At 40.4% G+C, this 25,794-nt stretch overlaps 2 protein-coding genes across 2 annotated transcripts in view; both read left to right on the top strand.

Moving 5' to 3' along the window:
* The window catches only part of LOC139373053 (CD48 antigen-like), an 85,143-nt gene that overhangs the window by 38,716 nt on the left and 20,633 nt on the right, over positions 1-25,794 (top strand). The window lies entirely within an intron of this gene.
* LOC139373052 (CD48 antigen-like) lies at positions 4,039-14,934 on the top strand. Its single transcript, XM_071113083.1, has 8 exons — positions 4,039-4,203; positions 6,915-7,202; positions 7,338-7,592; positions 7,867-8,133; positions 8,281-8,355; positions 8,697-8,723; positions 12,276-12,308; positions 12,425-14,934. Exons 1-7 carry the CDS (start codon positions 4,137-4,139, stop codon positions 12,305-12,307), a joined length of 1,011 nt encoding a protein of 336 aa, XP_070969184.1. The 5' UTR covers positions 4,039-4,136; the 3' UTR covers position 12,308; positions 12,425-14,934.

Raw genomic sequence — 25,794 nt, 5'->3', positions numbered from 1 at the left:
GACTTTTGACTTCATATGAAATCCTATTGCATATGGACAAAACATATGCCTTATGCACAAGTAAAATAAAATAAAAAATGATAATAAAATATGACTAAAGTATGTTGATACACTTCATATACATGTGTAATTGACACAAAAATCAAAAGAATTTCGAAAAACGGTCCAGAAAGCACTTTTTTAAGGGGTTGATAAGTTTTTTCAAATGTTTTGCCATTTTGGGCTTTTGACTTCATATGAAATCATATTGCATATGGACAAAACATATGCCTTATGCACAAGTAAAATAAAATAAAAAATGATGATAATAAAATATAACTAAAGTATGTTGGTACAGTTCATATACATGTGTAATTGACACAAAAATCGAAAGAATTTCGAAAAACGGTCCAGAAAGCACTTTTTTAAAGGGGGTGACACGTTTTTTCAATTTTTTTGCCATTTTTGACTTTTGACTTCCTATGAAATCATATTGCAAATGGACAAAACATATGCCTTATGCACAAGTAAAAAAATGTTTTTTAAATAATCATAATAAAATTGGACAAAAGTATATTCATACAGTTCTTACACATGTGTAATTGACAAACAAATCAAAATAATTTTGAAAAAAATGGTCCAGAAAGCACTTTTTTAAGGAGGCGATAAGTTTTTGAAAAAATGTTCAATTTTTCAAAATTTTACTTTTGGGTCTTGACTTGTGTTACATTTGCAATATGAAAAACCACGGTGGAGTGCACTCGCCATCTGTTGGATTTTTGGAGTGTTACACTTGGCATTTGCCATATGGCATTTGCAATCAACTTTGAATGAAACAACGCCGAATTGAGTGGTATTGGACACCGTGTATATGTTTCGTACAGTGCCAATGACTTCCCATTCATTTTTGTCAATTTCTGGGGGGTGTTCTCTTACATAATCATATGTGGTGCTTTCGCTGTAAAGCATTTTTGAAATCGGACACCGATGGGTAGATTAACAAGATGTTTATCTTTCATTTGCTGTATTGGACTTGTTAATGTGTGAAAGTTACATATTTAAAAAAAAAAAATAATAATTTTGCGCACTGCCTTTTCAGAGGAATGTTGTCGAGGGGTTCCGCCTGCGCTAGAAAGATGTACTTGCGATTCTTCACCACCAGTGATGCAGAATGTTGAAATCAAACGGAAGGACAAAGGGCGAGACTCCGCAAGGCGGAGGAATTTAACGGAAAACAGGAAGTGAAAAATGTTCCCCCTTTGTTAGCTTAGCATCCCGTGCAAGCTAATCCTACATTGATCAGAAATATCACTTCTAAGCACAAAATAGGGTCCTCTCACCATGGAAAGGGTGGGTTTACTAGTGATGTCTGACATTAAACCATTCAGCATACTTTGCTAGCGTTATGTTGACCGGAGCGACAGGGTACATAAATACAGATATGCCCGTGGTCTGCCCACACTTGCTTAGTGCGGTAGGCGGACAGAATACTTTAGTTCGGTCCCCGAGTTTCTAACCTTACTGGCTCTCTGCCCTTGCTCTAGAAGTTAATATTGACCGACAGAAATAGTACCATTTGGCCTAAAGGACTAAATCTGGAATTTATCACTCATTGCTATAGACACAGGACCGGAGGCGCTCCCAAAATATCTTGTTCCAAAATGGAAACACACACACAACCAATTTGTATAGAAAGCATTCCGTTTGTACAATTCTGTTTGCACAATTGATATGTAGAATTCCACAGCAAAGTCCAATTCTATTTTAGATTCCTCGCAAGGGGGCGTCATAAATGTATATTATCAAAATGACCCAAACGTGCATCCTAGTTTTAAAGTCCTCACAGGGGGCGTCAAATATGTGTCTTTATTATCATTAACTGAAGACTTAGTTTTTATCAAAGATTCTCTGTAATTATTATTACGCGATTAAACTGATTAATCATGTAACTGTAATTAACTAGGAAGTCGGTGCACCAAGGAAAATATTCAGATTACAAAGTTATAATTTCCTAATATAATTTTTCAGATATTTTATATCTGTTCAATTAGTCTTCGAATTAATGAATTATTGACTTTACCTCACGTTAGTCTCATTCCAAACGTCGTAAATTGTTGGTTATCTGCACGAACCCAGTCTTCACTATGAGTCATCCATACATCAATTGTCTTAAATCATTTATTTATTAACTAACTAAACAATCGCAGAAGTGCACAATCAAACAAAGTAAATATGGTTACAAGAAATGATAGGGGGATGTGCCCTAGTGCGCTAAACCGGCATGGCGGCTTGGTGTACAAAAGTGAGTGGGGGTCGACTGAGATAAGACAACACACAGTTGATAATTATAACAATTGAAATGCTAATCCTTTTCACATGAATGCTCACTCATTCGGGAACAATTGCAATCAATATATATACTGTATATTTACGCTCAGTGTGTCGTCGGGTTTCTGTTGGAGAGTTTCCTTCGCTCTCTCTCTCTCTCTCTCTCTCTCTCTCTCTCTCTCTCTCTCTCTCTCTCTCTCTCTCTCTCTGTCGTGGTTAGAGTGGATAGTTCAGAAAGACATTCATTCATGTCGTTATCGATAGGTGTTTTGGCGGTTGTCGTTCTTCGCGTTCAATGATAGCGAATTCCTAGCTGCAGACTAGTAATTATTATCAAAGACTATTATCAAAGTTCTTATTCTGTTGGTATCAATAGTCTAAGAGTGTAAGCTCGTCTGCAACCTTTTGTCCTCCCGTGATTGAGAGAAACATGGTCTGTTGAGACATTCTCAAAGTTGGAGTTTTTTTCGGGAGTTGCAGAAAAGGGCCTTTCCCAGGATGCCCGACCCTAACTGGGCTCATGGGCGGCCCACTGATTAAGTTAAACTCAAAAGGGAATTGCAGTTTCCTTCATTAAACAGTCCAAAATCACATTACACAATTTTAAAAACAGTATCATCCTCACTCATTCATCTTATACAACAATTAGATTTAAACCTAATATCTGAGGCTATTATATGAACAGTGTTATAGTAATGTGGCCGCACCGTCTCCCATGAGCTTCCCCAAGTTGTAACAAACGGACCAGTTCGTAGCTGGATTCTTTACCGATCTTTTATACCTTCTCCGGAACATAAATGTTGTTCGGACCTCAAGTTCTGTGAGGTGGAAGAAATTCCTTTGTTCTCTATGAAAATCCACTATGTCTCTATACTGTGGCCATGAGGAGATCATCTCCTCAGGAATTTACGACCTTTCTCTGACCACAGTAGATGGTGTGCAGGAGGCAGGGAGATGGGGCTTGCTGTACCCAAAGAGGGAAACGTCATGACAACTGATTGGCTCAAATGCATTCAGAAGGACAAAAATTACACAAATGAACGTTAACAAGGCACACCTGTTATTAGAAATGCATTCCAGGTTACTACCTCATGAAGCTGGTTGAGAGAATGCAAAGAGTGTGCAAAACTGTCATCAAGGCAAAGGGTGGCTACTTTGAAAGAATCTCAAACATAAAATATATTTCGATTTACTTAACACTTTTTTGGTTACTACATGATTCCATATGTGTTATTTCATAGTTTTGACATCATCACTATTATTCTAAAATGTAGAAAATAGTAAATATAAAGAAAAACCCTTGAATGATTAGGTGTGTCCAAACTTTTGACTGGTTCTGTATGTTTCAGTAGGATTGGATTTTGGGCATTTATAGTAATGATTATCAATTGTACTGCAGGGATGGAACGTAAAGTCGCAGAAAATAGAGGTTGTGGTGGCAGCTGCAGAGAGGCATTTGGGTCTGCGAGACTTTACATCAGAAGAGTTACAGGGTGTGTTAAGTGCTAGTGTCCTATCCTTTCAGGCTGTTGGCCTGAAGTAGGACTAAATATATTTAAATAGTTGAGTGTGGTATTTCTTTGTTATTTTTGTGAGGTTTTTTTTGTGTTAGATGGTAAGGTATTTTGTTATTTATTTATTTTTTGCAAAGTATAAGGGAGTTATACCCCAGTCTAGTAGGTGGCGGTAATGCAACGTGTTTTTTTTGGATGCCAACCGCTATTAAATCTCAGCGAAGAAGAAGAAGGCTATGACCCGCACAGTTTGTTTTTAGCACATCTAATTTTAACTTACTTTTATTTAATATGTAAACAAACTAACTAGAAAATATGCCCAAACTTACGTTCATTGGATTGTGCTTCTGCTTTCGTCTGGCGCAAAAGGTGGTTTCCGGAGGTAAGTTGAACCGACCGGCCTACCTAATATTTGTATGCTATATCTAGTGTTCTTATTGTATAGCCTAGCCTACAACATTATCACATAATGTTTGATTGTCATGTACAATAGGTATAGGATATGTATCAATGTGCCGTATGAACACAATATGCGTTGCAACTTAACGAACAAGCGCAGCCGGCGGAGTCGGGAATCAATTCAATGAAAAAACGCATGGCATGTGGGTTTGTATGAGTACCGCACTCTTCTTATTCCGTTTAGCTAAGCACAGATGAATTTAGCCAAGGCGCAAGCATACAGAAGGGGCTGGGTGTGCATGGATGTGTGTATACTGTAAATCATTTCTCAATAACTACCCCTTGTAGTAAAAAGCATTTACTACAAAGGGTCCTCAAATAGCACTCTTAAAAGCATATACAGTGGGGCAAAAACGTATTTAGTCAGCCACCAATTGTGCAAGTTCTCCAACTTAAAAATATGAGAGAGGCCTGTAATTTTCGTCATAGGTACACTTCAACTATGACAGACAAAATGAGGGGAAAAAATCCAGAAAATCACATTGTAGGATTTTTTTATGAATTTATTTGCAAATTATGGTGGAAAATAAGTATTTGGTCAATAACAAAAGTTTTTCTCAATACTTTGTTATATACCCTTTGTTGGCAATGACAGAGGTCAAACGTTTTCTGTAAGTCTTCACAAGGTTTTCACACACTGTTGCTGGTATTTTGGCCCATTCCCCCATGCAGATCTCCTCTAGAGCAGTGATGTTTTGGGGCTGTTGCTGGGCAACACGGACTTTCAACTCCCTCCAAAGATTTTCTATGGGGTTGAGATCTGGAGACTGGCTAGGCCACTCCAGGACCTTGAAATGCGTCTTACGAAGCCACTCCTTCGTTGCCCGGGCAGTGTGTTTGGGATCATTGTCATGCTGAAAGACCCAGCCACGTTTCATCTTCAATCCCCTTGCTGATGGAAGGAGGTTTTCACTCAAAATCTCACAATACATGGCCCCATTCATTCTTTCCTTTACACGGATCAGTCATCCTGGTCCCTTTGCAGAAAAACAGCCCCAAAGCATGATGTTTCCACCCCCATGCTTCACAGTAGGTATGGTGTTCTTTGGATGCAACTCAGCATTCTTTGTCCTCCAAACACGACGAATTGAGTTTTTACCAAAAAGTTATATTTTGGTTTGATCTGACCATATGACATTCTCCCAATCTTCTTCTGGATCATCCAAATGCTCTCTAGCAAACTTCAGACGGGCCTGGACATGTACTGGCTTAAGCAGGGGGACACGTCTGGCACTGCAGGATTTGAGTCCCTGGCGGCGTAGTGTGTTACTGATGGTAGGCTTTGTTACTTTGGTCCCAGCTCTCTGCAGGTCATTCACTAGGTCGCCCTGTGTGGTTCTGGGATTTTTGCTCACCGTTCTTGTGATCATTTTGACCCCACGGGGTGAGATCTTGCGTGGAGCTCCAGATCGAGGGAGATTATCAGTGGTCTTGTATGTCTTCCATTTCCTAATAATTGCTCCCACAGTTGATTTCTTCAAACCAAGCTGCTTACCGATTGCAGATTCAGTCTTCCCAGCCTGGTGCAGGTCTACAATTTTTTTCTGATGTCCTTTGACAGCTCTTTGGTCTTGGCCATAGTGGAGTTTGGAGTGTGACTGTTTGAGGTTGTGGACAGGTGTCTTTTATACTGATAACAAGTTCAAACAGATGCCATTAATACAGGTAACGAGTGGAGGACAGAGGAGCAGAGGAGTCAAACAGTGCAGACAGGAAAAAAAAGTAGCTGCATTTGTTTTCTAGTGACATTTATTTGGATATATCCATAGCAATGATGTAATGATGCACGATTTTGCCTGGCATAGAAAATGTGCACTCTTGTTAGGACACTGTTGTTCAAAAGAGCTAGCCAACAACACAGCTAACACAATAACTTCAAACTGAAGCTGGAAAGACTGCAAACTAGCCGCACTTCATTTCGTTATAACTTTTTTAAATTGACATTTCTTTGTATATATATTCATAAAAATGATGCCAGCTGATTCAAGATTTTGACTGTCTGAGAAATACTGCCTGCCTCTCTCTCTCGTCCCGACCCCTAAACGTTCATTACTATGGTACAGTTGGAGATCAAATTTGAATATTGAAACAATGTTGCAAATGTCAGAGAGACGGACAATAAGGTTTATACAAATCTGAGATAATGTCTAAATGCTTTTTATAGTGGGGATCAAGTGTATATCTTCCCTGCCTGGGATGAGGAGACAGTGGATTGCGCAGTCAGATGGAACAGAGTAAATAGGCATTTTAACATCATAGATTTAGCCGATGATAACTTGTGCAATAGACACCATCTGGAATGTGCTTTTAGCCAATCAGGATTGGACCCACCCATTGCATAATAGTGGACAGCTTCCGAGGCAGCGTGTACCCAAAGATTTTCATCTGTTGCGTAGTCTAGATCAATTTCTACTCCAGTGGTGTTAGTGAGGGGGAAAATAGTGGTAAAATGGTCAGACTACATAGACAAGATACACCCAGCAAGCAGAATTCTAGATATAAACAGTAAAGGTTGATAATAATGTCTCTTTCAATGCCAATAGGGTTAGGACTACATATTTATACCCTAACCATAATGTGTTACCCTGGATACATTGATACTCTGATACATGTATGAAATGTCTGCTTTCCTAGATGATCTTTATCATGAAGTGGGAGGTGAGCTCGTGTTGAAACCAGATAAGTCCACAGTGCCTGACCCCATCACAAGCATCCTATGGAAGCATGGGAAGAACAAGGTGGCAGAGTGGGACCAGGATTTTGGTGGTCTGGATATCTATGGTGCCTTCAAAGACCATACAACCCTGGACAATACTACTGGAGAGCTGAGAATCAGTGGATTGAAGAAAACAGACAGTGGAGTTTATTCTGTGGAGTTCAACAGCAAACTGCTTGACCAGACATATACACTGTCTGTTATCAGTAAGTATTTCTGTGTTTGTGTGTACATCTGTGTGTATGTACCTGTGTGTGGTTGTGTAGAAACAGCAGGTTATGTATTGCAGTGCCTCATAAGCTTTTCTCCAAATGATTCCTGTTTCTTTCCTCTATTTACAGAGGCAGTCCCCAAACCCACCATCACTTCTTCCTGTAACCCAGACAAAACCTCCTGCACTCTGACCTGTGAGGGCGACACCACTGATGCTGAACCAGTCACCTACAGCTGGAAAGAGGGAGAGGGGGCGTGGGAGGTCATAGGAAAACAGCTGGTTGTCTCTAAGAACTACACTGGTAAATCAACCAACAGTTACAAGTACTTCTGCAAGATGAAGAACTCCGTTAGTGGGGAAGTCAGTGAGGTGTTTGGTCCAGGTGAGTGGACCCTCAAGTGTGTTACAGTCTTATGTATTGATATGTTAGTAACACTGCTAGTGTTGTAGGACATTTTCAATGCTACACTATGTTGAAAACAGACATTGGGGTTTATTATGTGGAGTTCCAACAGCAAAGTGCTTGAGAGGACATATATATTATGTTATCAGTAAGTGTTTCTGTCTGTGTGCCTCTATATTAAATAGCAGATTATGCAGTGCCTCTCAAGCATTTTTTCCTGCTTTTTCTTTCTCTTTCGTTCCTAAATTTACAGAGGCAGTTTCCAAACCCACAATCACTTATACCTGCAACTCCAACAAAACCTCCTGCATTCTAACCTGTGAAGGCGACGCCACTGGTGCTGAACGAGTCACCTACAGTTGGAAAGTGGGGGAGGGGGCGTGGGAGGTCATAGGAAAACAGCTGATTGTCTCTAAGAGCGACACTGGCAAATCAACCAACAGTTACAAGTACATCTGCAAGCTGAAGAACTCTGTTAGTGGGGAAGTCAGTGAGCCAGTTGGAGAGGTGTTTGGTCCAGGTGAGTGGACACTCATAAGTGTGTTAATCTTATCTATTGATATGTTAGTGACACTGCTAGTGTTGTAGTGCAGCATTCAAAATGTCCTATGTTGAATACCTGAAACTCCTGTCAAAGTATTAATACAAAATGTATTTTTCATTTCAGAGCCTTCTGAAATTGGTGGTGGGGTTGTTGTTGGTGTTGTCGTTACCATTGTAGTGCTTGTTGCCATCATAACAGGTAAGAACAGCACATCTATCTAACATGTACATAGTTGTGAAGCACAGATTGACATAACAGCAGCAACAACAGTGATGAGCTATACCCCTTGAAGGGGATACCTGTTCTACCTATATTTACAGTAGTGTTCAGGTGTGCAGGTACTGTATGCAGGTGTGCAGGTACTGTATGCAGGTGTGCAGGTACTGTATGCAGGTTGTTTATTGGTGCTGTCTGAAAATATCTGTTCTTGCAGCTTAAGCGTGTAATTGTCAGTGAAGTCATACTCAATAGCTGATAGAATGGTTAATGCAGACTTGTACTTTAAGAAGTTGTCAAATATTTGTATTTTCACTCCCCAGTTTGGTTGGTGTGGAAGAAAATTAAAGGTAGGATGATTCTCTGGCTCTTTCTGGTCCAACTCTTCATACTCACTGCTTCACCAAAACGTTAGACAATGTGCATTTAATTTCATTGAAATGGTCTTAATAATGTATTAATGTATGCACACTGCAACACTCAGGCATCATTTACAAATGCAGTATTTGTGTTTAGTGAGTCCGCCAGATCAGAGGCAGTAGGAATGACAATGCATTATATTGATAGGTGTGTGGATTGGACCATATTGCTGTCATGCCTGAGCATTCTAATTGTAACAAGTACTTGTAGGTGTCATGGAAAATGTATGGAGTAAAAAGTACATTATTTTCTTTAGGAATATAGTGAAGTAAAAGTTGTCAAATATATAAATAGTAAAGTACAGATACCCCCCCCCCCTATTAAAAATTCCCTGTCTTAGGTCAGTTAGGATTAGAGGTCGACCGATTAATCGGAATGGCCGATAAATTGGGTCCGATTTCAAGTTTTCATAACAATCGGAAATCTGTATTTTTGGGCGCCGATTATTATTTTTATATATATTTTTTAAACATTTATTTAAACTTTATTTAACTAGGCAAGTCAGTTAAGAACACATTCTTATTTTCAATGACGGCCTAGGAACAGTGGGTTAACTGCCTTGTTCAGGGGCAGAACGACAGATTTTCACCTTGTCAGCTCGGGGGATCCCGAAAGTCTTGCAACCTTAACTAGTCCAACGCAATAACGACCTGCCTCTCTCTTGTTGCACTCCACAAGGAGTTACGCAAATGCAGTAAACCAAGGTAAGTTGCTAGCTAGCATTAAACTTACCTTTATAAAAAACAATCAATCATAATCACTAGTTAACTACACATGGTTGATGATATTACTAGATATTATCTAGCGTGTCCTGTGTTGCATATAATCTGACTGAGCATACAAGTATCTGACTGAGCGGTGGTAGGCAGAAGCAGGCGCATGAACATGAATTTAAACAGCACTTTCGTGCGCTTTGCCAGCAGCTCTTCGTTGTGCGTCAAGCATTGTGCTGTTTATGACTTCAAGCCTATCAACTCCCGAGATGAGGCTTGTGTAACCGAAGTGAAATGGCTAGCTAGTTAGCGCGCGCTAATTGTCATTGTGTTGCTGGTTCGAGCCCAGGGAGGAGCGAGGAGAGGGACGGAAGCTATACTGTTACACTGGCAATACTAAAGTGCCTATAAGAACATCCAATAGTCAAAGGTTAATGAAATACAAATGGTAGAGGGAAATAGTCCTATTATTCCTATAATAACTACAACCTAAAACTTCTTACCTGGGAATATTGAAGACTCATGTTAAAAGGAACCACCAGCTTTCTTATGTTCTGAGCAAGGAACTGAAACGTTAGCTTTCTTACATGGCACATATTTTACATGGAACATATTGCAGTTTTACTTTCTTCTCCAACACTTTGTTGGACTATTTAAACCAAATTGAACTTGTTTCATTATTTATCTGAGGCGAAATTGATTTTATTGATGCATTATATTAAGTAAAAAAAATGTGTTCATTCAGTATTGTTGTAATTGTCATTATTACAAATAAATAAATGAATAAAAACAGCCGATTTAATCGGTATCGGCTTTTATGGTCCTCCAATAATCGGTATTGGTATTGGCGTTGAAAAATCATAATCGGTCGACCTCTAGTTAGGATCACCACTTTATATTAAGAATGTGAAATGTCAGGATAATAGTAGAGGGATCTATTTCCACTTTTATTTCTTTCATCACATTCCCAGTGGGTCAGAGGTTTACATACACTCAATTAGTATTTGGTAGCATTGCCTTTAAATTGTTTAACTTGGGTCAAATGTTTCGGGTAGCCTTTCACAAGCTTCCCACAATAAGTTGGGTGAATGTTGGCCCATTCCTCTTGACAGAGCTGGTGTAACTGAGTCAGGTTTATAGGCGTCCTTGCTCGCACACGCCTTTTCAGTTCTGCCCACAAATTTTCTATAGGATTGGGGTCAGGGCTTTGTGATGGCCACTCTAATACCTTGACTTTGTTGTCCTTAAGCCATTTTACCACAACTCTGGAAGTGTGCTTGGGGTCATTGTCCATTTGGAAGACCCATTTGCGACCAAGCTTTAACTTCCTTACTGATTTCTTGATGTTGCTTCAATATATCCACATAATTTTCCTACCTCATGAAGCCATCTATTTTGTGAAGTGCACCAGTCCCTCCTGCAGCAAATCACCCCCACAACATGATGCTGCCACCCCCTTTCTTTGGCTTGCAAGCCTCCCCCTTTTTCCTCCAAACATAACAATGGTCATTATGGCCAAACAGTTCTATTTTTGTTTCATCAGACCAGAGGACGTTTCTCCAAAAGGTACGATCTTTGTCCCCATGTGCAGTTGCAAACCATAGTCTTTCTTTTTAATGGCGGTTTTGGAGCGGTGGCTTCTTCCTTGCTGAGTAGCCTTTCAGGTTATGTCGATATAGGACTTGTTTTACTGTGGATATAGATAAGTTTGTACATGTTTCCTCCAGGATCTTCACAAGGTCCTTTGATGTTGTTCTGGGATCGCTTTGCACTTTTCGCACCAAAGTACGTTCATCTCTAGGAGACAGAACGCATCTCCTTCCTGAGCGGTATGACAGCTGCGTGGTCCTATGGTGTTTATACTTGCGTACCAATGTTTGTACATATGAACGTGTTACCTTCAGGCGTTTGGAAATTGCTCCCAAGGATGAACCAGACTTGGGGAGGTCTACAATATTTCTTCTGAGGTCTTAGCTGATTTCTTTTGATTTTCCCATGATGTCAAGCAAAGAGGCACTGAGTTTGAAGGTAGGCCTTGAAATACATCCACAGGTACACTCAAATAATGTCAATTAGCCTATCAGAAGCTTCTAAAGCCATGACATAATTTTCTGGAATTTTCCAAGCTCTTTAAAGGCACAGTCAACTCAGTGTATGTAAACTTCTGATCCACTGGAATTGTGATACAGTGAAATAATCTGTCTGTTAACAATTGTTGGAAAAATGACTTTGTCATAAACAAAGTAGATGTCCTAACCGACTTGCCTAAACTATAGTTTGTTACCAAGAACTTTGTGGAGTGGTTGAAAAATTAGTTTTAATGCTTCCAACAGAAGTGTATGTAAACCTCAGATTTTCAACTGTACATCCTAAATTCAAGGAACCTCTTCTACTCTGTTTGCTGTAAACCAATGTTGAATGACCAATCCTATGGGAAACACTGCTGTAAATGACAGATTCTTAAAAGTTAATTATAATACACTATGTATTGGGAAAGTGGGGATAACTAGTCAGTTGTACATCTGAATGCTTTGAAGTATAGGAGTGTTTATTTCAAAATGATCTGATTAGAGAAAGTTTGTCCTTCTGTTCTCATCAGCAGCTGAAGCCTAAATATGAGTCAAAGCCTGAGGGTAAGAAGACAGTGGCATTCACCTGGAATTCTGCCACTGAGCCTCCTTTTCATTGTCATCCAGAAGTGAACACAACAAATACTAATGTGATCTGTGTATGAGAATGATAAACTCAACTTTTCTCTCTTCTCCTCAGCTAAAGGCAGTGAAGGAGTCCAGACAGAATGAGGCAAGTAATCCAGTTAATTTAAGACTGTATAAAGCAGAGGTAAATTCTTAAATAGCAGTTGATGCAGTAGAAGAGAGGCTGTAGTTGATGTCTTCCTTCTGTGTGTGATTCTGCAGAGATTATGGTTCCGCTGATGGTCAACCACAAAGCAGGGGAAGAGGACGCAGACAAGCCTGGAAAGGGGCAGGAGAATGGAGGCGTGTATGAAACTTAAGCGGATAGTTTACCCGGCAGTTACAGTGAACTCCAACCATATTTGTCTTGATGATTTGATTTGACTGACTGATTCTTAAATGCTAAACGTCAATGGTCACAGACCATTGGCTACAGCTCAGCGTTCAACACAATAGTGCCCACAAAGCTTATCACTAAGTTAAGGACGCTGGGACTAAACACCTCCCTCTGCAACTGGACTTCCTGACGGGCCGTCCCCCCAGGTGGTAAGAGTAGGCAATAACACATCTGCCACGCTGATCCTCAACACTGGGGCCCCTCAGGGATGCGTGCTTAGTCCCCTCCTGTACTCCCTGTTCACCCATGACTGCGTGGCCATGCATGACTCCAACACCATCATTAAGTTTGCTGACGACACAACAGTGGTAGGCCTGATCACAGACAATGATGAGACAGCCTATAGGGAGGACCTCAGAGACCTGGCAGTGTGGTGCCAGGATAACAACCTCTCCCTCAATGAGAGCAAGACCGGTTGCATCACTGCCTGGTATGGTAACTGCTTGGCATCCGATCGTAAGGCGCTACAGAGGGTAGTGCGTACGGCCCAGTACATCACTGAGACCAAGCTTCCTGCCATCCAGGACCTATGTACTCGGCCGTGTCAGAGGAAGGCCCAAAAAATTGTCAGACTCCAGTCGCCCAAGTCACAGACTGTTCCGTCTGTTACCACACGTCAAGCAGTACCGTAGTGCCAAGTCTAGGACCAAAAGGCTCCCTAACAGCTTCTACCACCAAACCATAAGACTGCTGAACAATTATTCAAATGGCCACCCGGACTATTTACATTACCCTCGCCTTTGTTTTTACACTGCTGCTACTCGCTGTTTATTATCCATGCATAGTCACTTTACAAATGACCTTGACTAGCCTGTACCCCCGCACATCGACTCGGTACCGGTACCCCCTGTATATAGACTCGTTATTGTTATGTCATTTTCTTCTTTTTTCTTTTATTTATTTAGTGAATATTTTCTTAACTATTTTTTGAACTGCATTGTTGGATAAGGGCTTGTAAGTCAGCATTTCATGGTAAGGTCTGTTGTATTCTGCGGTTGTACCATAAAATTTGATTTGAAATACATTATACTGTTTATTATAAGTATAGAGGGTTCATCTAGAACTGGGGTGTCAAACTCATTCCATGAAGGGCTTAGTATCTTTTTTTCCTTCATTTTTCTTTCAATTAAGACTTAGACAACCAGGTGAAAGGAGTTCAAGTCCAAGGGAAGGGGCGATAACCTGCAGACACTCGGCTCTCAAATGTCGACCGCATTATCTACCAAGGGAATTCTCTTCGATTATAATCACAGCCGTATATATTCCCCCCCAAGCAGACACATCGATGGCTCTGAACAAACTTTATTTGACTCTTTGCAAACTGGAAACCACATATCCTGAGGCTGCATTCATTGTAGCTAGGGATTTTAACAAGGCTAATCTGAAAACAAGACTCCCTAAATTGTATCAGCATATCGATTGCGCAACCAGGGCTGGTAAAACCTTGGATCATTGCTATTCTAACTTCCGCGAAGCATATAAGGCCCTCCCCCGCCCCGCTTTGCCAACCAAAACATGCGGACTCTCCTTCACTGCAGCCGACGTGAGTAAAACATTTAAACGTGTTAACCCTCGCAAGGCTGCAGACCCAGACGGCATCCCCAGCCGCGCCCTCAGAGCATGCGCAGACCAGCTGGCTGGTGTGTTTACGGACATATTCAATCAATCCTTATCCAAGTCTGCTGTTCCCACATGCTTCAAGAGGGCCACCATAGTTCCTGTTCCCAAGAAAGCTAAGGTAACTGAGCTAAACGACTACCGCCCCGTAGCACTCACTTCCGTCATCATGAAGTGCTTTGAGAGACTTGTCAAGGACCATATCACCTCCACCCTACCTGACACCCTAGACCCACTCCAATTTGCTTACCGCTCAAATAGGTCCACAGACGATGCGATCTCAACCACACTGCACACTGCCCTAACCCATCTGGACAAGAGGAATACCTATGTGAGAATGCTGTTCATCGACTACAGCTCAGCATTTAACACCACAGTACCCTCCAAACTCGTCATCAAGCTCGAGACCCTGGGTCTCGACCCCACCCTGTGCAACTGGGTACTTGACTTCCTGACGGGCCGCCCCCAGTTGGTGAGGGTAGGTAACAACATCCCGCTGATCCTCAACACTGGGGCCCCACAAGGGTGCGTTCTGAGCCCTCTCCTGTACTCCCTGTTCACCCATGACTGCGTGGCCACGCACGCCTCCAACTCAATCATCAAGTTGCGGACAACACTACAGTGGTAGGCTTGATTACCAACAACGACGAGACGGCCTACAGGGAGGAGGTGAGGGCCCTCGGAGTGTGATGTCAGGAAAATAACCTCACACTCAACGTCAACAAATCTAAGGAGATGATTGTGGACTTCAGGAAACAGCAGAGGGAGCACCCCCCTATCCACATCGATGGGACAGTAGTGGAGAGGGTAGTAAGTTTTAAGTTCCTCGGCGTACACATCACAGACAAACTGAATTGGTCCACCCACACAGACAGCATCGTGAAGAAGGCACAGCAGCGCCTCTTCAACCTCAGGAGGCTGAAGAAATTCGGCTTGTCACCAAAAGCATTCACAAACTTCTACAGATGCACAATCGAGAGCATCCTGTCGGGCTGTATCACCGCCTGGTACGGCAACTGCTCCGCCCACAACCGTAAGGCTCTCCAGAGGGTAGTGAGGTCTGCACAATGCATCACCGTGGGCAAACTACCTGCCCTCCAGGACACCTACACCACCCGATGTCACAGGAAATCCATAAAGATCATCAAGGACAACAACCACCCGAGCCACTGCCTGTTCACCCCGCTATCATCCAGAAGGCGAGGTCAGTACAGGTGCATCAAAGCTGGGACTGAGAGACTGAAAAGCAGCTTCTATCTCAAGGCCATCAGACTGTTAAACAGCCACCACTAACATTGAGTGGCTGCTGCCAACACACTGACTCAACTCCAGCCACTTTAATAATGGAAATTGATGTAAAATATATCACTAGCCACTTTAAACAATGCTACTTAATATAATGTTTACATACCCTACATTATTCATCTCATCTCATATGTATATGCTGTACTCGATACCATCTACTGCATCTTGCCTGCCGTTCTGTACCATCACTCATTCATATATCTTTATGTACATATTCTTTATCCCTTTACACTTGTGTGTATATAAGGTAGTAGTTTTGGAATTGTTAGGTTAGATTACTCGTTGGTTATTACTGCATTGTCGGAACTAGAAGCACAAGCATTTCGCTACACACGCATTAACATCTGCTAACCATGTGTATGTGACAAATAAATTTGATTTGATTTGACAACCAGGTGAAAGGAGTTCAAGTCCAAGGGAGGGGCGATAACCTGCAGACACTCGGCCCTCCATGGAATGAGTTTGACACGTGATTTAGAGAGTTACTAAAAATGATCTAATTAGCAGCTGAAGCCAGTGGATCAAACAGTCCTAAAGATGAGCCCAAGCCTGAGGTAAGACAGTGGCATTCCGCCATCTACTATGTTGTTGTTGTTTACCTTGAGGATTGTCAGAGCACGTTTGTGGTCCAGAAAAGACCAACTAGGAAATCCCTGTACTGTTTGATTGTTGTAGCTTATGAGGGTGTGAAGGGAGAGCAGGGATGTGTGTGTTTACCTGCATGTGTGTATGATTATGTCCAACTCTTCTGCTTGTGTATTTTCTTGCCAGATGCCACTCCGTTGAAGTAGAAAGACCACCAGTAAAGAATCCAGTATTCTAGGATGGTAAGTAAGAGTCTGAGAAAGACACCAACCACTACATTTATTGAGAAGCATTAGGAAGTGCTCACATTGTTATCACATTATTATGTTAGTGATGATCAACATGGTATTTTTCTTTTAATTTGGATGCAATGAAATACAAACAATGAACAAGTCTGATTGGTGCTGGAATTCTTAAAGGAAAGGAAGAACACCTGTTGTTGCATTTATAACAAAAGACCAAGAGTTTTTCCAGACCATGTGACCTGGCCAGGAAAAACTCCTGGCCCTAGTCATTAGTAATGTTTTGTCTCATGAGCTCTTTCCTCTGTTTCTTCCTTCCAGCTGGTGGGGTAAATGAGAACAAGAAAAATGGGGCACCTGTGTAATGATCATGCTTCTTGATATGCCACACCTATAATGTGGAAGAATTATCTTGGCCAAGGACAAATGTTTACTAACAGGGATGTACACAAAATTTGTCCGGAATAAGGTTTTTGTGAGTATGGAACATTTCTTGGATCTTTCATTTCAGCTCATGAAACATGGGACCAACACTTTACATGCTGCGTTTATATTTTTGTTCAGTGTATAAATGGTAAATGAAGGGAAACAGGCAAACATTGCACATAGTAACATGCATGGAATCAGATGAAGTACAGTGAGCTACAAAAGTATTGGGTCAGTGACACATATTTAGTTGTTTTGGCTCTATACTCCAGCACTTTAGATTTGAAATGATACAATGACTATGAGGTTAAAGTGCAGTCTGTCAGGTTTAATTTGAGGGTATTGTCATCCGTATCGGGTGAACTCTTTAGAAATTGCAGCATGTCTTCTACATAGTCCCCCCCATTTTAGGGGAGCAAAGGTTTTGGGACAAATTCACATGTGTATTTAAGTAGTGTAAAGTTTAGTATTTGGTCCCATATTCCTAGCACGCAATGATTACATTAAGCTTGTGACTCTACAAACTTGTTGGGTGCATTTGCTGTTTGTTTTGGTTGTGTCTCAGATTATTTTGTGCCCAATAGAAATTAATGGTAAATAATGCATTGTTACTTATATTCTGCCCTTGAGTTGCGTTCCCATGCAAAACTAGACAGATAGCTAACAACTAAGTCTTCAATAAAACTCCCAAGGCGTGACTTTTCTTGAATGAATATATTGAAAACGTTTGTTGTGAAAAAACACATATTTTCCAAGGCTGAAGCGTGACAAGAAATAACTACACTGAAAGACCTGCACCGTAGCGTTGTTTTTAGCTGCTTCTATGCGTGCAGAACGAATTCTCTACTTCCTGTTTGCGTACAGTCTAAGTACCAGAAAGCTCCACTAGGGGGCGAATAACACCATGGAACACAATGAAAATACATTTGAACCATTGTAATAAAATAATCTGTTACCTCCTAACAGGATGGCAGCACAACTTGTATTCTAAATAAGAATATAATGTTTCTAGACACGTTTACCTGACTATGGATGCTACCATGATTACTGATAATCCTGAATGAATCGTGAATAATGATGAGTGATTGAGTTAGACAGTCTGCACTTTAACCTCATAGTCATTGTATGATTTAAAATCCAAAGTGCTGGAGTACAGAGTCAAAACAACCAAAAAGTGTCACTGTCCCAATGCCTTTGGAGCTCACTGTATAATGTGATGAGCTGTGTGCTTTATGAATTTACAGTACTTCAGAAATATGAGGGCAATATTTGTATCTCAGAACAATTTGATTGAAAAAAACAAGAGATGATCTTCTACTTTGAGGTAAATAGCTTTGTGGATTCTTACCCTTTCTCAGTATTCATGTCTCATCTTTTAAAATCTCAATCAATTTGTGATGGTTGTTTTTGTTTGAAGCCGTAGTATCAATCACTTTGTGGTTGAATGATTCCTTTTCAGGTATTTTCTCCAGAGCGCTTTATGCCAACCCAATGCACTTTCTGTTTTAAGTCACAGCTGAATATATGTCTTATATCATTTCACTTGACCTATGTCAAGGAATTTGTACAGGTTATTGTTTTATTACCCAGGTAGATGAGGTAGAGCTCATCTACCTTGTAAAGAGAGAGCTTTTCAGCACTGAGATGTTTTATTGCTGAGAGAGCTCTGCAGTACTGAGATGTTGTATTACTAAGAGAGAGCTCTGCAGTACTGAGATGTTTTATTGCTGAGAGAGCTCTGCAGTACTGAGATGTTTTATTACTAAGAGAGAGCTCTGCAGTACTGAGATGTTGTATTACTAAGAGAGAGCTCTGCAGTACTGAGATGTTTTATTACTAAGAGAGAGCTCTGCAGTACTGAGATGTTGTATTACTAAGAGAGAGCTCTGCAGTACTGAGATGTTGTATTACTAAGAGAGAGCTCTGCAGTACTGAGATGTTGTATTACTAAGAGAGAGCTCTGTAGTACTGAGATGTTGTATTACTAAGAGAGAGCTCTGCAGTACTGAGATGTTTTATTACTAAGAGAGAGCTCTGCAGTACTGAGATGTTTTATTACTAAGAGAGAGCTCTGCAGTACTGAGATGTTTTATTACTAAGAGAGAGCTCTGCAGTACTGAGATGTTTTATTACTAAGAGAGAGCTCTGCAGTACTGAGATGTTTTATTACTAAGAGAGAGCTCTGCAGTACTGAGATGTTTTATTACTAAGAGAGAGCTCTGCATTACTGAGATGTTTTATTACTAAGAGAGAGCTCTGCAGTACTGAGATGTTGTATTACTAAGAGAGAGCTCTGCAGTACTGAGATGTTTTATTACTAAGAGAGAGCTCTGCAGTACTGAGATGTTTTATTACTAAGAGAGAGCTCTGCAGTACTGAGATGTTTTATTACTAAGAGAGAGCTCTGCAGTACTGAGATGTTGTATTACTAAGAGAGAGCTCTGCAGTACTGAGATGTTTTATTACTAAGAGAGAGCTCTGCAGTACTGAGATGTTTTATTACTAAGAGCGAGCTCTGCAGTACTGAGATGTTTTATTACTAAGAGAGAGCTCTGCAGTACTGAGATGTTTTATTACTAAGAGAGAGCTCTGCAGTACTGAGATGTTGTATTACTAAGAGAGAGCTCTGCAGTACTGAGATGTGGTATTGCTGAGAGAGAGCTCTGCAGTACTGAGATGTTTTATTACTAACAGAGAGCTCTGCAGTACTGAGATGTTTTATTACTAAGAGAGAGCTCTGCAGTACTGAGATGTTTTATTACTAAGAGAGAGCTCTGCAGTACTGAGATGTTTTATTACTAAGAGAGAGCTCTGTAGCACTGAGATGTTTTATTACTAAGAGAGAGCTCTGCAGTACTGAGATGTTTTATTACTAAGAGAGAGCTCTGCAGTACTGAGATGTTGTATTACTAAGAGAGAGCTCTGCAGTACTGAGATGTTTTATTACTAAGAGAGAGCTCTGCAGTACTGAGATGTTTTATTGCTGAGAGAGCTCTGCAGTACTGAGATGTTTAATTACTAATAACAATGGTGCATGTGTATTTAAAAAAATATATATATATATAAAAAAAAAAAAACTGTTTTCACAATAGAATTTTGTCACCTGAATTTTAGGACATTTTTTTCTCTCATATATCTACATCAGTCTGTGATGGACCATAGTAAGGGGTAACACTTTTTGCCACCAGATTGGTAAGAACATTTGTTGGGGAAGACCACTAACCTGGTATATCCCAGGTTTTAGTTCTGTTACTGGTATGTCTCATGTAATTATGTTAAAGAAGATGTTATGAATTGAGACAAGCTCACATTAATTTATTCTGGGACTGGACCAAGACTGTTCTAAAATGGAGTCCTGGCACATGCAAAAACTTGTAGTGATGTGTTGATAACTGAATGCTTGTTGTCAATGTAAACATCTGAACACCAAAGAGTTATACACGACTTGGCAAGGACTTTGGGAGAAGGATGGAGAATCTAGGCGCTACATTGTAACAATTAAGAAATGTGTGTAGTCTGTAGTTTAGGCTGCATTGAAATAATGTACATTTTAGCCAACAAACTCTTATCCACACAACAGTCCAGTTTCATTATCAAGAAGTTATCTAGTAGCAAGCTGAATTTCACCTCATAGGCTACGAAAAGGGAGCTTTCGCAGAAATATAACCATGTAATATAGACTAGGCTACTCCAATAGCCGCTCTAAGCAGAGTTTGACCAATTTTCAATGCAATACTCTGCGCCATTAAAAGGTACATTTTTGTTTCTTGTGGAGGACCAAACCTGTAATTAGAATTACATTTAAAAAAATATATAAATGCCCACATAGATCAACCATGAATAAATGCACGTATAATTGGGTGAATTAATGCACACACAGATCATTTAAATAATTAATCCCACTCATTGATATTTGTATTTTTTTCTGTATTTATTCCTCCAATTTGATAATTAGGGGTGTCGACATATGTGGGTATTATCTAACACCATTGGTTGGTCAATGCCACGGCACGTTGCTTGATTGCATTTGCCTGCATTCAGTATGACAAAAGTGTTTAAAGGCCCCCCCAAACAATTTGCAGCACATAGCAATCTCTATCAATATGATATGTCACTTTTTGGGGGAAAGTTGGAGATAAAATATGCGAGTTACTCAGCACTGTCAACACTTTCTATTCAACAGTTAAGGCATGAAATGGGTCATTTTAAAATCAACAAATATTTCACTTTCTCTGGTCATATAGGAGTAACAACATGAATTTGTGCAGAAATAATATGGTGCGACTCGAGTTTCGCCATCATCTGGAAGATGGTGTCCGTTTTGGTTAGTGCCAACTGATGTTATGGGTGTAAAATGGCACATTGATGCCGTCTGCTGGTAAATGTAAATTATTTCAACACCAGTGTTTTTCCCCCCAGTGTGCTTGATATACCCCGGATGAATTGCAATGTGCTGAACAAGAGTGGTTATTCACATCAACGACTGTCTCGTCATTTAACATCCAAACAGCGGAGGAAAGAGAGAGTGGAGGGACTTTGAAAGGCGGACCCTGATCAGGCTGCTTCCCTTTCCCTCCGCTGAGACTGATCAGCTGCAGGCTCCATTTTTATTTTTATTTATTTATTTCACCTTTATTTAGCCAGGTAGGCTAGTTGAGAACACCTTTATTTAACCAGGTGGCCAGTTGAGAACACCTTTATTTAACCAGGTGGCCAGTTGAGAACACCTTTATTTAACCAGGTGGCCAGTTGAGAACACCTTTATTTAACCAGGTAGGCTAGTTGAGAACACCTTTATTTAACCAGGTAGGCCAGTTGAGAACACCTTTATTTAACCAGGTAGGCTAGTTGAGAACACCTTTATTTAGCCAGGTAGGCTAGTTGAGAACACCTTTATTTAGCCAGGTAGGCTAGCTGAGAACACCTTTATTTAACCAGGTAGGCTAGTTGAGAACACCTTTATTTAGCCAGGTAGGCCAGTTGAGAACACCTTTATTTAACCAGGTAGGCTAGTTGAGAACACCTTTATTTAGCCAGGTATGCTAGTTGAGAACACCTTTATTTAACCAGGTAGGCTAGTTGAGAACACCTTTATTTAGCCAGGTAGGCCAGTTGAGAACACCTTTATTTAACCAGGTAGGCCAGTTGAGAACACCTTTATTTAACCAGGTAGGCTAGTTGAGAACACCTTTATTTAACCAGGTAGGCCAGTTGAGAACACCTTTATTTAGCCAGGTAGGCTAGTTGAGAACACCTTTATTTAACCAGGTAGGCCAGTTGAGAACACCTTTATTTAACCAGGTGGCTAGTTGAGAACACCTTTATTTAACCAGGTGGCTAGTTGAGAACACCTTTATTTAACCAGGTAGGCTAGTTGAGAACACCTTTATTTAGCCAGGTAGGCCAGTTGAGAACACCTTTATTTAGCCAGGTAGGCCAGTTGAGAACAAGTTCTCATTTACAACTGCCACCTGGCCAAGATAAACAAAGCAGCGCGACAAAAACAAGAACACAGAGTTACACATAAATAAGCGTACAGTAAAAAACACAATAGAAAAATCTATTCAGTGTGTGCAAATGTAGAAGAGTAGGGAGGTAGGCAATAAATAGGCCACAGAGGTGAAATAATTACAATTTAGCAAAAACACTGGAGTGATAGATGTTCAGATGATGATGTGCAAGTAGAGATACTGGAGTGCAAAAGAGCAAGAGGAAAAATAACAATACGGGGATGAGGTAGTTGGGTGGGCTATTTACAGATTAGCTGTGTACAGGTACAGTGATCGGTAAGCTGCACTGACAGCTGATACTTAAAGTTAGAGAGGGAGAGAAGTCTCCAGCTTCAGTGATTTTTGCAATTCGTTCCAGTCATTGGCAGCAGAGACCTGGAAGGAAAGGCGGCCAAAGGAAGTGTTGGCTTTGGGGATGACCAGTGAAATCAGCCCAGTAAAATAAAAAAGCGAATTATTTAAATGTATGCTCATTCAGCTGTGCCTCAAGTAATACAACAACTGATCTATTACCGGTGGGATCATGTAGCCTACCTCAAATGTTGAAATATAATTGTAAAAAATTGTCTGAGAAAAACAACAATGCATTGGTAGGGGAGTTTAAGCAGAGCCAATATGCGGTGATAATGTTTTGGCACTATAGCGGGGTTGGTTGTTTAGCAACAAATCCACACGTCCACAAGTATGAGGCAAACAGATTGGATTGGCTTAGATTGCTGACAACATGTAAGATTTATTTTGTCTCCAATGATCATAGAAAGCATAAATACATTTTCACAATGAGCACTTGTTTTCTCTCAAATACATCTTTACAATTGTTGGTTAACTAGCTAGCGAATTTTAGCCATATTAGCGTAGACATGACATGAGAAAAAACACCTAAAACAAGACATGGTATGAAGAACAACGAGCTGAAACGAGCCACTTATGATTCCCCACATGGTAGTTTCTTGTCATTCTTGCTAGCAATCTGGCCATACAGTAGAGGGGAAATGGTTTTCGGGTTTTGTTGTTGCTCTGCGTGCTTTTCATACTCCCACATAGTTAACAATCAACTTTGGCAATCAAAATGTAATATGTGATTTTTCTATGACAATTTGTGTCAATCAATCTTTTGGAAAAAATCTATCGTTTGTATGACTACAGTGCCTTGCGAAAGTATTCGGCCCCCTTGAACTTTGCGACCTTTTGCCACATTTCAGACTTCAAACATAAAGATATAAAACTGTATTTTTTTGTGAAGAATCAACAACAAGTGGGACACAATCATGAAGTGGAACGACATTTATTGGATATTTCAAACTTTTTTAACAAATCAAAAACTGAAAAATTGGGCGTGCAAAATTATTCAGCCCCCTTAAGTTAATACTTTGTAGCGCCACCTTTTGCTGCGATTACAGCTGTAAGTCGCTTGGGGTATGTCTCTATCAGTTTTGCACATCGAGAGACTGAAATTTTTTCCCATTCCTCCTTGCAAAACAGCTCGAGCTCAGTGAGGTTGGATGGAGAGCATTTGTGAACAGCAGTTTTCAGTTCTTTCCACAGATTCTCGATTGGATTCAGGTCTGGACTTTGACTTGGCCATTCTAACACCTGGATATGTTTATTTTTGAACCATTCCATTGTAGATTTTGCTTTATGTTTTGGATCATTGTCTTGTTGGAAGACAAATCTCCGTCCCAGTCTCAGGTCTTTTGCAGACTCAATCAGGTTTTCTTCCAGAATGGTCCTGTATTTGGCTCCATCCATCTTCCCATCAATTTTAACCATCTTCCCTGTCCCTGCTGAAGAAAAGCAGGCCCAAACCATGATGCTGCCACCACCATGTTTGACAGTGGGGATGGTGTGTTCAGCTGTGTTGCTTTTACGCCAAACATAACGTTTTGCATTGTTGCCAAAAAGTTCAATTTTGGTTTCATCTGACCAGAGCACCTTCTTCCACATGTTTGGTGTGTCTCCCAGGTGGCTTGTGGCAAACTTTAAACAACACTTTTTTATGGATATCTTTAAGAAATGGCTTTCTTCTTGCCACTCTTCCATAAAGGCCAGATTTGTGCAATATATGACTGATTGTTGTCCTATGGACAGAGTCTCCCACCTCAGCTGTAGATCTCTGCAGTTCATCCAGAGTGATCATGGGCCTCTTGGCTGCATCTCTGATCAGTCTTCTCCTTGTATGAGCTGAAAGTTTAGAGGGACGGCCAGGTCTTGGTAGATTTGCAGTGGTCTGATTCCATTTCAATATTATCGCTTGCACAGTGCTCCTTGGGATGTTTAAAGCTTGGGAAATCTGTTTGTATCCAAATCCGGCTTTAAACTTCTTCACAACAGTATCTCGGACCTGCCTGGTGTGTTCCTTGTTCTTCATGATGCTCTCTGCTCTTTTGACGGACCTCTGAGACTATCACAGTGCAGGTGCATTTATACGGAGACTTGATTACACACAGGTGGATTGTATTTATCATCATTAGTCATTTAGGTCAACATTGGATCATTCAGAGATCCTCACTGAACTTCTGGAGAGAGTTTGCTGCACTGAAAGTAAAGGGGCTGAATAATTTTGCACGCCCAATTTTTCAGTTTTTGATTTGTTAAAAAAGTTTGAAATATCCAATAAATGTCGTTCCACTTCATGATTGTGTCCCACTTGTTGTTGATTCTTCACAAAAAAATACAGTTTTATATCTTTATGTTTGAAGCCTGAAATGTGGCAAAAGGTCGCAAAGTTCAAGGGGGCCGAATACTTTCGCAAGGCACTGTATATTGACATAATGTTGTACCACAACACAGTGCTTTTAACCTGCATGCAAATATAATTTTGTGCAGTTGTACATCCCCCTGTTTTATATTCATTGTAATATGTATGTGCTGTGTATACTGTATTGTGTGTGTGTGTGTGATGTATTAATGTATGTAATAAGTATTTTATCTTAAAAAATAAAAACATATTCTATGTAAAACACTGTAGCAGGCAATTTTTGTGATGAAATAAACAACTACTGCTCCAGGCAGGAGGTTAGATGCACCACCTCCCATATGGCACAGGGAGGCCTCAAACAACTGCACAGTATGGTATAGACTCATCTGAATTGATGAGTAAAATGAATCGTAATTACTTTGTCAAACATGTGTTTAGCCTTTGATAGATATTTTATTGATTTGAAGTCGCTAGCTAGGTTATTTTACCTTGGTCATAGGCTAAAGATGGCGGAGGGCTGCTTCGCTTCCAGATCTTAGGGAACATTGCAGTATTTTGTTTTTTAACAAAATGGGATTTTAACAAAGCAAATTTGAGGAAAGAATGCTGAAATTCTACCAACACATTGACTGAGATATGCTCCGGATAGCTTAAGAGAATAATATAGACCTATACACTGATACAGTGACTGAGTTTATCAGGAAGTGTATAGGAGATGTTGTACCCACTGTGACTATTAAAACATACCCTAACCAGAAACCGTAGATAGATGGCAGCATTCACGCAAAACTGAAAGCGCGAACCACCGCATT

The sequence above is a fragment of the Oncorhynchus clarkii genome, chromosome 18, assembly GCF_045791955.1.
Source record: "Oncorhynchus clarkii lewisi isolate Uvic-CL-2024 chromosome 18, UVic_Ocla_1.0, whole genome shotgun sequence".
In the NCBI taxonomy this organism is placed as follows: Eukaryota; Metazoa; Chordata; class Actinopteri; order Salmoniformes; family Salmonidae; genus Oncorhynchus; species Oncorhynchus clarkii.
The sequence above is the reverse complement of the archived record's forward strand: the minus strand, read 5'-3'. Positions and strand labels throughout refer to the sequence as shown.